The sequence below is a fragment of the Carica papaya genome, chromosome 6, assembly GCF_054855325.1.
Source record: "Carica papaya isolate Zhongbai chromosome 6, ASM5485532v1, whole genome shotgun sequence".
NCBI lineage: Eukaryota > Viridiplantae > Streptophyta > Magnoliopsida > Brassicales > Caricaceae > Carica > Carica papaya.
Window position 1 is genome coordinate 15,413,549 of NC_142314.1, and position 17,688 is coordinate 15,431,236.

General features: G+C 35.6%; 1 protein-coding gene across 4 annotated transcripts; it reads left to right on the forward strand.

Moving 5' to 3' along the window:
• The first annotated feature begins 542 nt into the window (after positions 1-542).
• LOC110809290 (RING/U-box superfamily protein) lies at positions 543-15,696 on the forward strand. Of its 4 annotated transcripts, none has more exons than XM_088221851.1 (7): positions 543-1,105; positions 1,797-2,139; positions 2,219-2,271; positions 14,551-14,592; positions 14,766-14,887; positions 14,965-15,073; positions 15,310-15,696. In XM_088221851.1, the coding sequence occupies exons 1-7, from the start codon at positions 818-820 to the stop codon at positions 15,319-15,321; spliced, it is 969 nt and encodes a 322-aa protein (XP_088077977.1). In that variant the 5' UTR covers positions 543-817; the 3' UTR covers positions 15,322-15,696. The 4 variants fall into 4 exon arrangements, with proteins under 4 accessions (XP_088077977.1, XP_088077973.1, XP_088077974.1 ...); XM_088221847.1 differs by having other exon boundaries at positions 544-1,105; positions 15,328-15,696; XM_088221848.1 differs by having other exon boundaries at positions 544-1,105; positions 2,225-2,271; positions 15,328-15,696.
• The last annotated feature ends 1,992 nt before the right edge of the window (positions 15,697-17,688 follow it).

Consider the following 17,688-nt stretch of genomic DNA (forward strand, 5'->3'; position numbering starts at 1 on the left):
TGCATCTGCTCCACACACAAACATATACATACATACACATACCAACGTGGGACATCAATACGAAGGTGAAGCCATGGCTGGGGAGACGATTCCGAAAAGGGACAATTTGAGAAGGAGAAGGAAGGAGTTGTGAGGATTTGGAAAGGAAAAGATCCATGAGTTACAGAGAAAAGCGTAGAGAAGACTATGGATGAGTAGAATAGCAACAAAGAATGAACTTGGGTTGAAATTCAAAGATGGAGGACGAAGAAAAAAAAACAAGACATTTAAGGAAACATAATGTTTTTCGTGAATTGCACGTAAATATCATTTAAATTTTATATGAGATACCGTAGACCAAAAAAAAAAAAAAAAAAAAAAAACACGTCCCATGCTATATATACAAAGACTAACAATGTTAAATTTTTTTCAAGAGATAATAACTAATTAAAAATATTTCCAAAAATAAAAAAATTTAAACAAAAAAATAATTCTTCTTAATTTTTTAAAAATTAATTTCCTCGTATACTTTCTCTGGAATCTTTTTAACGTTACCGATAGTATTCTATCAAACTCAAACCGCCCCACCCATAATTTTCACGTCCCTCTCTCTCTCTCTCTCTCGATACATACACACACCCATATACTTACATATCCTTCTCCCCCCTCTCCCTCTAATCATTCATATGCTACCTCTGTTCCTTTGTGGATTCTTGAATTATTTTTGATTCGTATCGAGCTTGCGGATCTCTTTTGTTTTTATCTTTTCATTTTCAGGACACTCGCAAGTAATAATCTTTGCTTGACTCAAAATCAAGAAATATTTTGATTCAAGCTGATGGAGAACAACACCCACAACAATGATAACCTCGGCACCAAGCAACCTTCACAAGAAGATGGAAAAATGGCCGCCAACAACAACGAGGAGGACGCTCATAGACGAGAACAAGTAGACAACCCTAACGATTTCAACTCTGAAACGGTAACCCAAGGCGACGAGGAGGAAGAGGAGGCGGAAACTCGATCCAACTTGGACCAGCCTAATCGTTCCTCCTCAAGAACTCCTTTCACTAATCTCAGCCAAATCGACGCTGACCTAGCTCTTGCCCGTACCCTTCAAGAACAGGTTATCACTCCTTTCTCTTTCTTTGTATGCGTGTTGATTTTGATTTTAGGGGTTTTTTTTTGCGATTTAATATTCGAGATTTCTAACTTGCTTCTTGGCATAATTTCCAATTAACACTTTATGCAATCTTTTCCTTTTTCATTTCCTCCTGAGCGAGGATATGGAGATGAAGTTCGAAGTTTTATCACATTTTGTTTGGTTGGAGAGTTGTATGGGTGAATAGTTTTCTCAGTTTATTTTTTTTTTCCCCCGACTTTCGAACTTATGCACCCTCGACTAGTTCATGCCAATTAACAATTCCTATGTAAAACTGGGAAAATCTTTTTATTATTTAGTTATTATTCTAACTTTGTCAAGTACTGGACACACTTTTTTGAACGCTGAATTTAAGACCCTTGTGTTGGCGCCTTCTTACTTTGGAAACCTTAACATTAGGTATGAGATTTCAAGTAGTGTAAACCTGAAATTTTTTGGAATTGGTGAAACCATGTGTGGAATAATGTTATGCACCTAGAACTAATGTCTGAAGTTTCTTGATGTTTTTTTTTTTTTTTTTTTTTTTATATTTGGTTCTGCAATATTCAGTCTGTTGTTTTATTGGGAGTTTTATTCATTTATAATCAGGAGCATGTTTGGTTCTGCAATATTCAACTTGTTGTTTTATTTGGGAGTTTGATTCATTTATAATTAGGAGAGGGCTTACATGATGCTGAGGATGAACCATGATGGGAGTGATTATGGAAGTTGGGAAGGGGGAAGCTATTTGCATGACGAGGAGGATGAATTTGATGATCCCAATGATGATACTGATAGGGATGAAGATGAGGATGATGAATATGATGGCACTGATTTGGATGATGAGGAAGATGCATTTGATGTGAATGCTGACAACAGTATTGAAGAGAATGATAGTGCCACTGCTGAAGTTGACCCCGGTGTTTATTCCAGTGACGAAGCCTATGCAAGAGCCCTGCAGGAAGCTGAAGAAAGAGAAATGGCTGCCAGATTGTTGGCTCTGGCTGGCATAAATGATCGTTAGTGTTCATTACTATCATATAACTCTTTTTCCATTGTTTTCTTGTTGATGCTTTGCAATTATGCTTACTGTTTTAGAGTTAGCCACTGCAGGAGGTGAGGGTGTAGAAGATCATCGTCATAATTCTCAGGTATCAAATTGTTCAACTAAATGCAAATGGAACCAAATTTTCTTAAGTCATATGGTATGCACATGTCAGGTGGTGTTGGCCTTCTTTTTTTTTTTTTTGGCTGGAGGGGTGGGAGGGTCTTCATTTCTTTAACTAAAAATTGGCATCAAGGTCAACTTCCTTACTATGGACTTGTGATAAAGAGGAGCGGGAATTATCTAAACAGCCTGCACCATACAGAAGTGGGAGGATGGGTACAATGATTAAGATTTTACAATCGATGAACTGATAAAGATTGTAGCTTCTGAATTCTTTCTAACATTAGCTTAGATATTGGTTCCGATGACTTCCACCTTCACTTGAGTTGCCAAAAAATGATAGGTACATTAAAGTTACTGACTATAATCCCACATGTCTGGTAACAAGTATTTATAAAATTATATCAAAGTTATGCCCTTGAGATAAGGAAAATCATATTGCTCTTGTGATAAGGAAAATTATTGATGCTTCTCTCAGGCAATGGAGCGGGTAAGGATGTTAAATGATTAAAAGGTAAGGGCTTGGTGTCGATGTTGGACCTTGAAGGCCTTTGATAGGTTACTATGAGGGTTCTGGGATAAGGTTATGCTTACAAAAGGTTTTGGGTTGAAGGAACTAGATTAGGGATTATCTCTCTGCAACGACCTCCTTTCTTATTGTCAATGGGGAGATAAAACTTTTATGTAGAAGTGATATAAAGATAAGTTTCACAATTACACATCCGCTAGCAATAAAGGTGCACTCTATTCTGGAAAAATCTTCAAGGTCTAAAGAGAAGAGACTAGAAGGGGAAGAGAGAAATTAACAAATGTGTGGGAAAGGGAGAGGGAAAAGAGTTGAGAAATGTAAGGAGAGATGGGTATAAGAGAATACAGAGAAATTTAGGGAGCAATATGCTTCAAAGTTTATTCCAAAATAATACATTATCCTCTTTTGCATTACATCAGGTGTCTTATATAGCAAAAAATGGGTGACAAAAAGAACCAAGGGTAATGTGGAAACTTATTGGTACTATAAGGAGTTGCCATTTCTCCTGAAGCAATGAGAAGTGAGACATGGCCACTTGTTCTCATATTTAGAGTATTTACTTGACACAAATAAGTCACGGTAGATGGAAAGGGATTCACAATATTTTGCCCCAGTAAAGAGAATTTCTCGACTAGCATTGTTTCTATATATAGGGAAAAAAACTCAATTTTACAAGAATGCTTCTATAATAGAAAATCACCCAAAGTCCAAAAAATATTATACTGTACTGCAAGAGTTTTCCCTCTGCACCTCTAGGAACCCCTCCTTTTACAAGGACCTAAATACACGCATTAAATCATTTGAATGAGTCAGAAATCAACATTCTCCACCTTCATAAATATTTATGAGTTTTGAAGAAACTCAAAGATCCAATCCTTCACCTTTGGGCCTGCCTTGGCAATACTCTAAAGCAAGCAACATCAAGCAAGTTCAGACAATGTTTGAACGTCATAGGTTGCACCTTTAGTAATACATTTGCTGCATTATTCTCTGTACCCACTCTCAATAATGAAATGTCACCTAAAGTTATTGATTCCCTAATTTTGTGAGAACACGTCTATGTCCTTGGTACGAGCATGGCAGACGTGATTATTTATAACAAATATAATTGACTATTGCTATAGGATTAGAGATGATTTTTTATCTTTAATTTTTAAAAACTATTGCTATGTAGTTGAAGAGTTTGCTGTACTAATCCCATAGCTTAAACCAATCCTCTAAACCATAACACATTTTCTGCAACGTGTGGTTAGTATATACTCTACCTCTGTTGTTGATGTAACAATAACATTTAACAATGTAACCTCCAACTTGTTGGGCCATTTGCTAATGTAAACAATCTCGTGATGGATTTTCTAATATCAAAATCACCTGCATAATCTTCATCTTCATATCCCAAAAAAAAACCTGTGTAGTGATGCAACAAATACCATAATCGCATGTATCTCTCAAATACCTAAGAACTCCTTTGATGGCTTGTTAAGTTTTCTTACACGGATTAACCATGAATTTGCTAACTGCAGTAATTGTGTGCATTAGGTCTAGCCAGGCACACCATTTTATACATTGAACATCTGATCGTATTAGCGTAACGGATCTTTGATGTCAATTCCACATCCTCATCTGTTTGGGACACTGTAAACTTGACAGCTTGAAGTGATCTGCAATGGGGTACAAACTTGATTTGCATTGTCCATGCCAAACCTCTCCAGTACCTTCTTATGAGACCCAAATCTTCTTGTCTCTATAGATATCTATGTAGAGATGGAAATCTTCTTTCATGTCTTTGCTTACTGAAGGTTTAAGGTTGTTCATATCGCTATGTGCCGGAAACAATCAACAGATCATCAACATCAATTAATAGAAAATATATGCTCATTTATTCAAAACCTTAAGATAGACAACAATCATAGTCAAAGCGGGTGAAGCTGATACTCGTCATATATGTTAAACATAGAGGATTGCTTCAATATATACATTGATTTCTGAGCTCGCAAACAGTCTTTTTTTCCCAAGCTTCTTTTAAACCCCTTGGCTCTCCCATGTATATTGCTCTTTCAACTTGCTATGTAGAAAGGTGACTTTTACATCTAGCTACTCTAGTTGTAAATAAAATTGAGCTATTCAAGGCCTAAAAAACCTAATGGAAGTATGCCTTACAATGGGAGAGAATACTTATTTTAGTTTATCCCTTCTTTTTGTGAGTACTCTTTTGCAACTAATCTTGCTTTGGATCTGTGACTTTCCCTTTTTATGGCTCCCTCCATTTTATATATTAACTTGCATCTACTTTTCCTTTTCCTCCTGAAAGTTCATCTCACTCCCATGATTGGCTTTGTGTAGAGACTTCAATGTCCCTTTTTGTCTTGAAGTTCATCTAACTCCCATGATTGGTTTTTGTGTAGAGTCTCCACCTCTTCAAACATAGGTTCCATCTAAGTCTTTCTCTGGAATGGAAATTGCTTCCTGAAAGGAACAAAGTTCTTCAGAACTAGTTAATAGAGCAAAAGATGTTTCATCGGCATACCTCATAGGATGTGTCTAGGTCGTCTTCCAATGGCAATGTTGTGAAATCGGGTCTGTTTCTATTCAATCTAAGAAAACTGGGTGTCACTATTATCGTCATTTGACTGATATGTTGTTTGAGATGATTTTCCTAAAGCACTTAACTCCACCTGTATTTTGGGACCTTGTACATTGAAGAAACATCTTCATGAGCAGGATTTTGCTTTAGCTTTGTTCCATCAAAGTTTAGATCTCTGCTAACCATCATCTTCCCTTCTTTTGGATCCAACATTTTGTAATCTTTACTTCTCTTTGGTTAATTCTCAAAGATGCATTTTCTTGAGTTGACATCCGATTTAAACTGCAATTCACTGGGATATTTGCATAGGCTGGGCAACAAAATGTTCTAATTTTATAATAGTCCATCTTTTTTATCTATCTATACTTCGTTAGCTACCTTTCGTTATTTTAATTTTGGCGAACATGACCTGTTATCAACGGAGCCGGCTGTGTTAGCTGCTTTGTCTCATGTCCTGGCGCTTTCAAGTAATGTTTTGTTCATTCTTTCTGCAAGTGCAATGAATTGCATCATGTCCTTCTTTCTTGCCAAAAGTCGAAAGATTCTTGACTTTATTACTCCCCTTTGTTGTCAGACCCGACATATTTAACGTGTTTTTCTGTATGTCATTCAGCCTTGGTTTTCAATTGTTTGAAGTGAGACTACTTCAGACTTTTCTCACGTGAAATAAATCCAAACTTTTCTGGAAAAAATCATAATGGGACTTCTGAAGTATCTAGCTCCACCTTTTGCTGGTGTCTTGGCTTGACTACTTACTATCTGCATGTATGTACTCTTAATGTGTCCTTACTTTTGAGCTTATCTTATTTTGTTTCCCAAGAATGCAATGTTTGCTAAAATCAATGCAATTTTTAATCCTCCTCAACAACTTCATTTTGTGGAGCTTCACGCTGCTTGGCTCGCATATGCTAGAGGGTAGAGTCATCTGGTCAAATTATAACAAAACAACAGAAGTATCATACCTAGGACTATACTCCCAATCAACTCATCCAAAATTCTAACAACTTGGTTCTCAAAATTAATACTGGCTAAATTGCTTCGTGGTAATCATCGCTTCATTCTTCTCTGATAGCATGTTATGTTGGCTAAATGAAATAAAATTAGGATGTAATATCTATTCAATAGTAATAGAATAATGTTGTAATAGAATTTACGTTATATTCTGATGTTTGGTCCATAATTAGTGATAAATTATTATAATCCCATTATGCTATGTGTTTCCATATTGTTAGAGGTTGGATTAAAATTTTAGTAAGCTGTAAATGACTATATTACCCCTTTTATTGGATTTATTAAAAATATGTATGTATGTTACTCCTATATATTAATAAATGTGAAGAAATTTGAGAGGAAATGTTGCTTCTCATCTATTCTTTTCATCATGAATGATGGATATTTATACACTCTAAATGCTAAAAAACCCAACAAATTCTAGTAAGATTCTAACAATTTTATGGGGAGGAGGAAATCTGTTTGTAACTTCCTCCGTATATAGCTAATAAAAAAGAAACACAAAATATACAACCTAATTTCTTCTTATTTTTTACACTCCCCCTCAAATTATATATGTTGAGTAAATCTAGATTGGATATTATATCATCGAAGGTTCTTTTAGGTAGAGCTTTCGTTAGAACGTGCGCAATCTGTTGACTGATTGAAATGTGCATCAGTGTTATAGTTCCATTTTCTAATTTCTCTTTGATAAAATGACGATCGATCTCCACATGTTTGGTTCTGTCATGATGTACGGGGTTCTTGGCCATATGGATGGTTGATTGATTGTCGCACTACACCTTCATAGGTACGTTGTTAGGAGCCTTTAATTCGACAAGTGTTCTCTTTAACCACATACCTTCACATATTCCATGAGTAAGGGCCCTAAATTCAGATTCTGCACTGTTGTGAGATACAATTGACTGTTTCTTACTTCGCTAGTTGACCAGGTTCCCCCAAACGTAAGTACAATATCTTGATGTAGATCTTCTCTCATTTGTAGAGCCTGCCCAATCTGTATCAGTGTAAATTTCAACATCTCTTCTATTTGTCTTTTAAAAGAACAACTCTTGTCCAGGAATCTTTTTAAGATATCTTAGAATTCTATACACAGGTCTCGTGTATTCCTCAGTTAGCTGATTCATGAACTGATTTACTGTACTCATGCAAAGTTGATGTCAGGTCTTGTATGTGCTAGGTAGATAAACTTCCCAACGAGTCTTTTGGGTACCTCCCTTTATCAACTGTTTTATCATTGTTTTTGGATCCAAGCTTAATGGTTGAATCCATAGGAGTGTCAGCAGGCTTGCTTCCTAGCATCCCAGTCTCCTTTAGGAGATCCAGAACGTATTTTCGTTGAGATATTGAAATTCTTTTCTTGGATCTAGCCATTTCCATACCAAGAAAGTACTTTAGTATATCTAGATATTTAATTTCAAATTCTTGGGTTAGGAATTGCTTGAGTTTCTGAATCTACTCAACACGATCATCTGTAAGAATGATGTCATCAACGTATACAATCAAAATGGCTTTCTTACCTAGGTGCAATGCCAAATAGTGTATGATTTGATTGTTTCATGTTTTACAGCTCTTGTGAATCTATCAAACCATGCTCTTGGAGATTGTTTTAAGTCATAGAGTGATTTATTCAATTTATATATTTTATGAAGATTGTTTATTAGTTCAAACCCTGGTAGTATATCCATATATACTTCTTACTCTAAATCACCATTAAGAAATTCATTTTTCACATCTAGTTGGCAAAGTGACCAATCAAGATTAGATGCAAGTGAAAGAAGTAATAGTATTGTGTTTAGCTACTGGAGCAAAGGTCTCCTGATAGTCTACTCCATATGACTGAGTGTAGCCTTTGGTTACCAGGCGAGTCTTATACCGATTCACACTCCCATTTGGATTATACTTAGTTGTGAAGACCCATTTGCACCCCACTTGGTGCTTTCTTGGAGGTAGATCCACTAATTCCTATGTCTTATTCTTTTCAAGTGCCTTGATTTCTTCTCGAACAGCTATCTTCCATTCAGGTATTTCCAAAACTTCATGAATTATTTTGGACTCTGGTGAACTACTGTCTATCCTGCATATAAAAGCATGATGCTTCGAAGATAGCTTGTTCAAAGAAACATAGTCCTATTTAAGATGTTTAGTGCATGTTCGAGTCCTCTTTCTTAAAACAATAGGAACATCAATATTAGTATTTGAAGTAGGAGCAGAGATTACATTACCTAAATCAAGGGTGGATTCATAACAGGGCTTGGATGATTCAGGTGCTTTTCCTTTGTTTCTTCTAGTATAGATATGTAGCTCACTAGCTGCAGGTAATGTGTTCTCTGTAATTAGTTTTGGTTCAGGTTTTAGGGAAGGTTTGTCTGGTGAGAAATGACTTTGTGAATATAGAAGAGGTATACTCACATCCCATAACTGATATTTCTGAGTAAATGTCTCTCCCTGAATATCAGTTATGGGGTAAAAATGTTGGTTTTAAAAAAATGACATCCATTGTATTATAGAAGCGATGAATTTTCGGAACTAGACACTTGTAGCCTTTTTGATTAACGGAGTACCCAACAAAAATGCATTTTATGACTCTTGGGTCAAGTTTCCCACGGAAGTGTCTGTGAATATGGACATAAGCTGAACAACAAAAAATTTTGAGTGGTAATGTATTTAAAATATGAGATGTAGGAAAGGTTTGTGAAAGAATGGCGTAAGGTGATTGAAATTGTAAGATCCGGGAGGGCATCCGATTTATCAGGTAGGTAGCAGAAAGAACTGCCTCTGCTCAGAGGAATTTTGGTACATGAGTGGTGAACATAATTGATATAGCTACTTCAAGAATATGTCTATTTTTCCTTTCGATTATACCGTTTTGCTGTGGAGCATGAACACAAGAGCTTTGGTGAATAATTTCATGATCAATAAAGTATTTTTCAAGGGTGGCTTCAAAATATTCACAAGCATTATCATATTTCAACACTTGGATGGTAGCCTGAAATTGGGTTCGAATTATTGTATGGAATTTTTTAAATAGAGGTTCAACTTCTGATTTTTCTTTCATGAGAAACACCCACATAATTCTTGTATGGTCATCAATAAAAGATACAAACCATCTAGTTCTGGTGATGTTAGGGACTTTGGAGGGTCCCCATACATCGTTATGAATCAATGTAAACGGTTTTGATGATTTGTATGGTAAATTAGGGAATGAACTTCGAACATGTTTAGAAAATTGACATACTTCACACTGAAAAGAAACTGGATCTTTTTCTTTGAATAGTGAAAGAAACATCATTTTTTAGGTACATGAAATTTGGATGTCCTAATGTATAATGGCATAACATGATATCATGGTTATTATTTGCAGAAACAGAGTTTGCACATACTACTTTGTGAGCTTGTCCTTTAGAAGTGTTGATTTGAAGCAGATATAATCCTGAGCTCATCCTAGGACTGTCAATCGTCCATCCTGAGTCCAAGTTCTGAAATTCACATATATTAGAAACAAATTTTGCGGTACATTTTAAATCTTCACATCACTTACTAACTGATAGTAAATTACAATTCAAATTTGGAACATGGAGAACTGAACACAGAGTTAAATTTGGAGATAAATTTACAGAGCCCATTCCAGCTACTTTTGAAAGAGAATTATCAGCAATTCTGATTGAAAAAACTTCTTCACACTTGCTGTATTTCTGAAACATTGAGGCATCTCCACTCATATGGTCAGAAGTTCTAGAATCTGCTACCTACACTTGTCCTTTTTCTAAAAAAACAGATAAACTAAGGATATTACCTTTGTGTGCCATAGAGGCACTGACTGGGTAGTAATTTTTGTGTGCCATAGAGGCACTGATTGGGTAGTAATTTTTAGACAAAATATTTTAGAGGGCTTACAGCTGTTCAGGACTGAAGGGGTTGCTCTCCACTGCATCAGAGGGCATTTCTTTGGCAATTACATGATTGCCCTGATGCTTGCTTGAGGTTTTTGCCTTGGATGATTTCTATTCACCCGAAGGCTTCCAGCAGCGCTCATGAGTGTGCCCTAGCTTTTTACAGTAATCACACCAGGGCCTCGTCGTATTCGTCCGAGCGTCGACAACTCGGGTTGTGAACGCTGAAGAGTTTTCGGCCAGATGAGTTTGCTTAACATCACCCATCATGACCTTCCTGCGGCTCTCTTCGCGTCGGACTTCAGAGAACGCCTCCCGAAGACTTGGCAAGGGTTTGGTACTCGGCACGCGTCCCCGAATCTCGTCGAGGTTCCTGTTCAAACCCAGCAAGAATTTGAAGACGCATTTTTCTTCAACGAACGATTTGAAGTTCTTCGCGTCTTCGAGGCAGCTCCATCGACGCTCTTCGAATGTATCCATTTGCTGCCAGTTACGAGTTAAGACGTTATAATACTGAGTGACGCTTAATTCGCCTTGCCGAAGATCATGAAGCGCGGACTCTATTTCGAAAATAGCGGAAGTGTTTTCTTTGCTGGAGTAAAATTCCTGAGTTGCTTTCCAGATTTTGTAAGCAGTTTCATAGAGTAAAAAATTCTCTCCAATTTCTGGGGTCATTGACGTGATGAGCCCCGACATCACCATGCTGTCTTCAATCTCCCATACGCGAGCGCTTGTGTCAGTCGCTGGAGGAGATGCAACTTCGCCAGTAAGATGTCCATAGCGACCCTTCTTCCGGATGAACAATCGGACAGAGGACGACCGTTGTAGGTAATTACTGTCGTTGAGTTTGTGTCAGGATGTAGGACGAAGACATCTCACTTGCAACGTTGCTTGTTGCTGTGTGATGATAGAAACCAAAGGAGACCTCTGGAGAAGACAGAAGCTCACCTGTGGCCATTTGTGATTACAACTTAGCAGGGATCACTCTTTTTGTATCAGGTATGACTCTGATACCATGAAGAAATTTGAGAGGAAATGTTGCTTCTCATCTATTCTTTCCATCATGAATAATGGGTATTTATACACCCTAAATGCTAACAAACCCAACAAATTCTAACAAGATTCTAACAATTTTATGCGGATGAGGAAATCTGTTTGTAACTTCCTCCGTATACAGCTAATAAAAAAGAAACAGAAAATATACAATCTAATTTCTTCTTATTTTCTACAAAATGTATATAATATTGCATCATTAAACTTTCATATAAGTATTTTAATTAATAAATTTACCAGTACTATATTTTTTTGAAAGAAAAATTTATAAATGTTATATTTTAATTTTTATTTCATGTTATTTTAATTTAATAATATCATAAAATTTTATATAATTATTCCAGAAACCTCTCAACTGTTTTTGAGTAAAAAATGCTATATATTTATTGGCACCAAGGATGCAGCCTGTATATTAAAAAATTATAGCTGTAACATAATACCTACGAGGTCCCAAAGATCCTCACTAACATACAGTGGAGATCCCTAATTAAAAAGCTTAGTGTTCGGAACCAAACATCCTTGAATCTATCAAAATTAGCCTCTATGCGTTAGAGCTCTTCTGTTTCTCTCATTCTAAATGACTCAAAAGGTAGCTAAAGGAATAAGGCCTAGAGAATGCTTATCACATTTGATAACTCTCAATAGCCCCTCATCGAACTAGTTATCACCCATTGCAAACCCAAAAGACCACATGGAAAAGAACATAATTGATATGTGGAAGGACACCAAGTGAGAATATGATTACAAGATTTTGCTTTGCCCTTGCACAAGTATCATCTTTTCACCAAGATCTTTTCCGTCTTTATCAGCCTATTTGGCCTTAATATGTGCTCCCCCCACCACGTTCTAAGAAAAAAAAGAGCCATTCTAGGTGTTGTCTTTACTTTCCAAATCATCCTAGATGGGAAATTCTCACACCTCCCATCTCCCCTGGACATGTGCAGGTAATGAGACTTGACTGTGAATGCTTCCCTTGAGTTCATTCTCCAAATTGGTTCAACCCTGAATACACTAGAAACTACCACTTGTGAGTAGCTTTAAGGAACCTCATATGTCATATATCTCCCAGTCGTTTAGGTTCTTGGTCAGCTTAATAGTTCAGGACCGACCAGGGAAAGCCGAGAATGAGTCTCTGACCTTGCCCTCTTTGTTGCAGATAATGGCCTAAATTGTGGGAAATTGTTGACACAGAAGCCCACTTCAATCCACTCATTCCCACAATATTTCCACCTTCTGTCATGGCCACACCACCCTCTAAATGATTGAACTCCTAGATTGAAACTCCCTCTTTCCCATGCAAATCCTCTTCCATAAACCAACATAATACAATTCTCCAGGAACTTTTTGTGTATCAGCCAAGCATTCCAAGTCATACTTGCCGCAATCACTCTTCTCCAAAAACTACCATGCTCACACATGAATTTCCCTAACTACTTCCTTGAAGGGCCTTATTGAATTCAATCAGAGATCTCAAGCCCAAACTGCCTCTCGGAACTGGCATTTTCATAACCCCGCAATCTACAAGGTGATATTTTCTCCTTGAAGTCACCCCAAAGAAACCTACAGTATATGGCTTCCAGTCCTTTGCCACACTAATTGGAATTGTCAGCAAAAACATGAAGTAAATGAAGATGTTAGTCAAAGAGCTTTTAATGTGCACTAACCTACCTCCCTTTGACAATGGACTCCTTTTCTATCCTGCCTGGCAAGACTTAAATCTGTTAACTGCTGAATCCTAAGAGTCTCATTGAATTTGTACCAAGTTGCAAAGGAAAATACTTCATAGGAAGCCTTGCATTGCGACATCTCAGAATGCTGGGAAAGTGGCAATACCCTATTATCAACAACCTGAACTAACTCTGACTTTGATAAATTAACATTGCAACCTGAAACTGCTTGAACATGTATTAACACACAAAACTTCTTAATTATTGAGATTACTTTAGATTTTTTTTTTACTAATTTTTTTTTAAAAATTAAAAAAATATCTTCAATTAATTAAAATGTTTTAAGTATCAAGTCATAAATAGAAAGTTCCAAATATACTTAATTTTTTAGAATAAAAAGATTTGATTAATTAATTAATTAAAATCTATATTGATGAGTAGGATTATTGGTTCTGAAAGTAAAATGAGTGATTACAATCAATGCCATAATCCAAAATCATGACTACCCATACATATATCAGGTTTATAACTTTAGTTATCACAATTAAGAAGTAGTTGTAATTCAGTCAACTAAACAATATTACAGGCTCTAGTACACAGTTATTACACTTTTAGCATTCACGCTTTATACAGGGAACCCAACGCGCCATTAACGTCTAGATTGCTAGAGAGTTGCTTTCTCCCTTTTGGTTAGGTCACTTCCATTTAAACATATCACTATAGCATCCATTTATTCTTTCTCTATTTAGAGTCTCTTTGAGAGTGACTGAGGGACTTAAGGATTGATGGGAAGCTTTTTGTAGCTGGAAGCAAATGAGACTTCAAGAGATAATCTTTTTTTATTTTTTTAAAGGATGGGGCTAACCAAGTGTTTAAAGCCTCTTCTTTTTTGACTAAAGTGATTTTCCGTTTGGAACCTTATGATGTGGCATAGTATGATAATACTGCGTCAAAATAGATAGTATACTGAAGCAGGGATGCTATGATTCAGGAGCCCCTCGACAGCCATCTCTCTCAAGTGCATCCTTTGTTCATCCTCTTTCTCTGGGGGGGGGGGGGGGGGGATGAACTGCTGGTTTTTGCATTTTGTTAGAGGAAGACAATTGAGTGGACAATTCTCATATGTCTGTCAGTTTGCTCCACCTATGCTGCCTTTCCATTTGTTCTCCTATAACCTTTTGTTTTTTAAATGTTTCAATTGGATGGCCACGAGTTCTAGAATTTATTCTTTCAGAAACCTTCATGATCCTTAAACTGATGATCTGATGCCTTTACTAAATTTTAATGTTGTGCCGGTTACCAGATTCGAATATGTGGATGTTAATAACACTTCTATAAAAAAATTAAATTTTGTATTTGCATCTGACTGCATTTCTTTAGTTCCAGCATACAAATTTTGTTTCTAAGCAGAGTTGAACATGAGGAATGGGATTGATGTAGTTGTACCAAATTGGTACCAGTAAGGCCTGGTTGAGTTTATCTAAATTCCATCTCTTTAAATATTTGTGTGCTCTTCAATCTGTAGGATGCATGGGAGGAGGTTGATCCTGACGAACTATCATATGAGGTAAGCCAGTTGAAACAATCATCCCTGTCTCGATCTGTTCTCTCTCTCTCTCTCTCTCTTGCATAAATATGTGCAGACTAAGTATGTTTAAGCACATGCATGTACAGACACGCACACAAACTGCTTGCATGTGTATTGTTCTTTACTTATGTGGAAATTGTTACCTACTCCAGGAATTGCTTGCACTGGGTGAAGTAGTTGGAACTGAGAGCAGAGGGCTTTCTGCTGATACTATTGCTTCTTTGCCTTCAATAAACTATAAAGCAGGAAGCAGTCAGAATGGAAGCAATGATTCGTAACCCCTAAAACTATAAATTTTCATTTCTGAGTCATGTTAATGTGATAATAAGTTAATGTGCCGTGTTTTTGCAGATGTGTCATTTGCCGATTAGATTTTGAGGATGGGGAGACCTTGACATTGCTTTCCTGCAAACATTCCTATCATTCAGATTGCATAAACAATTGGTTGAATATAAACAAGGTAAGTTGATGGCTTTTTCCATGAGTAGCAGCATCGCATACCAGTTGTGGTCGTACATGTCCTGTTGTAATTTGACTGATATATTAATAGTTAAGATCATAAATGTAACAGAAACACAATACATGCTCAGACAAAAAGTCGAGCCTAGATATTTGAATTTCACTGGTTGCTTGAAAATGATTTTATATGAATTTATCCTGGAAGCATAGCTTGTGGAGATATCTATGACATTGCAGGTCGCTCATTGATTACAGGTCTGTCCCGTATGCAATACAGAGGTCTCCACTTCTGGACACAGCTAACATTCAGGGGCTTCTTGTTCTAAAAGGAAAAACCACCCGCAAAAGCTACATAACCAAGAGCTATAATGCATGTTTAATATGGAAATGGTACTCTTCCTAGTAGGGAAATACTGATGCCGGGGTTGCATTGTATCGATTCTTCTATGTGGCTTCTTTATAAATTAGTTTTCCTGTGTCTATATAATATGGCATTGGCTTTTAGTGAAAAGAGAAACAGTTTGCCATGTTTTGCTTGTTTTTGCCAGGACCTTTAAAATTTTGATGGAAGTCGGTCCTTTATACAGGTGAAGGTATTCTTCTATAAATATACATTTTTGCTAACACTACGATAGATATGTTTGGTTTGCTAAGTATGGGAATGCAAATGCACCATTTGCATCATTAACTTCTTTACATTTGGTAACTCCCATCACTGTCATTTTTCTCCTTGTGCATTATTATTCCATCATTTATACCATCTGTTTTCACTGCTAAACCATTTTATCAAATTCAAATATGATTGAATTGGCATTAAACACATTTTCCTCTGTATGCATTGGCATTATTTTTCTTTTTGAGAAGCAAGAATTAACTTTACTGATTTGAAATTCTCGTTTTGAATATTCAGTAAATTTTCAAAACACAACAATTTCTGCAATGAATTTTGAAATATAAAAAAGTACTTAACAGGATTTAATCTCTCTTGCATGCATTCTTTGCCTGTCTTTGTGATATATCAATTCCTGTAAGTCTTTTTTTTTTTTTTTTTTTTTTGAGGTTTTAAAAAAATAAGTTAATTGGAGAGGATAGTTAAGAAGTTTAGAATGTGAATAATATGATGTTTTATAAGGGAATTTCTTTTTTGAAACAAACATTAATTGCTTAGTAGTTTTATCATATATAAAAAACCATTAATTCAATATATTCTCATAAATATTCTATAAACGTCATATCTTTTAAATTTCATTAAAACATACTGTATGTTTTATGATATCATAAATATGATATTTAATCACATTATAAATATCACTAAATAAATTCACCATTTTTATATAAAATAGACAATAATTTCACTTGTACAACTATCCATTTCTATTTTATATAAGTTTTTTTACCTAATCTATTCTCGAAAGCTAAAACAGAAAAAGAAGAAATGGAGAATCTCTCGCTCAAGTTAGCCTTACTGGCAATGTTTCTGGTTGTTGCAATTGTTTAGTGATCCTATTATATATATATATATATATATATGTATACATATATATTATTTGAAAATTTATATTTAAATATTTTATCTGTGCTCGTGTAGAGGTATTAATCAAGATCTATGGAATTGGTATAAGTATTTTCTTATAAGTAGAAAATATAAGTATTTTTTCTTTCTTCTCATAACATAATTTTTTTTTTTTTTCATTTATTGATAGATTCACTTATTGGAGTTGAAGCAAGAGGACCTGTTATCAGATAGGTGTGTAACACAACTGCAGATTGTTCTTTTACGTGTCAAAAAAGGTGCCCATGCGAATCAAATTTACAGACTCACAAGTGCCAATGTAAATTTGATACGCCATCCACAGTCACAATAAGAACCTAAGAGGAGAATCACTGAACTTAATAGGCATACCTGCACGTTCTATTAGAAAGTGGTGTTTCTCATAGATTTGTCATCTATGTCAGGGTCTTCAATAAAGTACGAAGAGGAACTTGCTATAAAAAATTATCAGTACCATTTATGTTGGTATATTCATTTGATCATATCTTTTAGAACTCATATAGCAACATTAATTTGAGGAAAGATCAAATAAAATTTTAATAAGCCAAAGAGATATGAAAATATGACTTTAACTCTTAAAAATATAACTTATAAAATTTTGATAAAGGGGTACTATCAGGATCTAATCTCTCCTGCATGTATTCTTTGCCATGTTTGTGATATATCAACTTCTTTAAATCCTTCATTTTTCTGAGATTTTTAAAAATAACATTTTTATTAGATTCCTGGAGAGGATAGCTAAGGAATTCAAAATGTGATAATGACTATATGTAACAACTGAATAATTTCTCCACATGTAATATGATGTCTCATAAAGGTCGTAGAAAATGTGTTTCATTTGAGATTTTTTTCAGACAAATGGATATAGGAAATATATTTAAATACGAACGCAGCGAGAGATAGATGAAAGAGCGAAAATGTAAGAGACTCTGAATGAGAAAGTGAAGCACACGAGAGAAGATGACGAAAGTTAATTTGTATGAACTCTTAATAATTCTATCACATATAAAATATTATATAAATTGAGGTTGATATCATATGTCAAATATTATTAATTCAATACG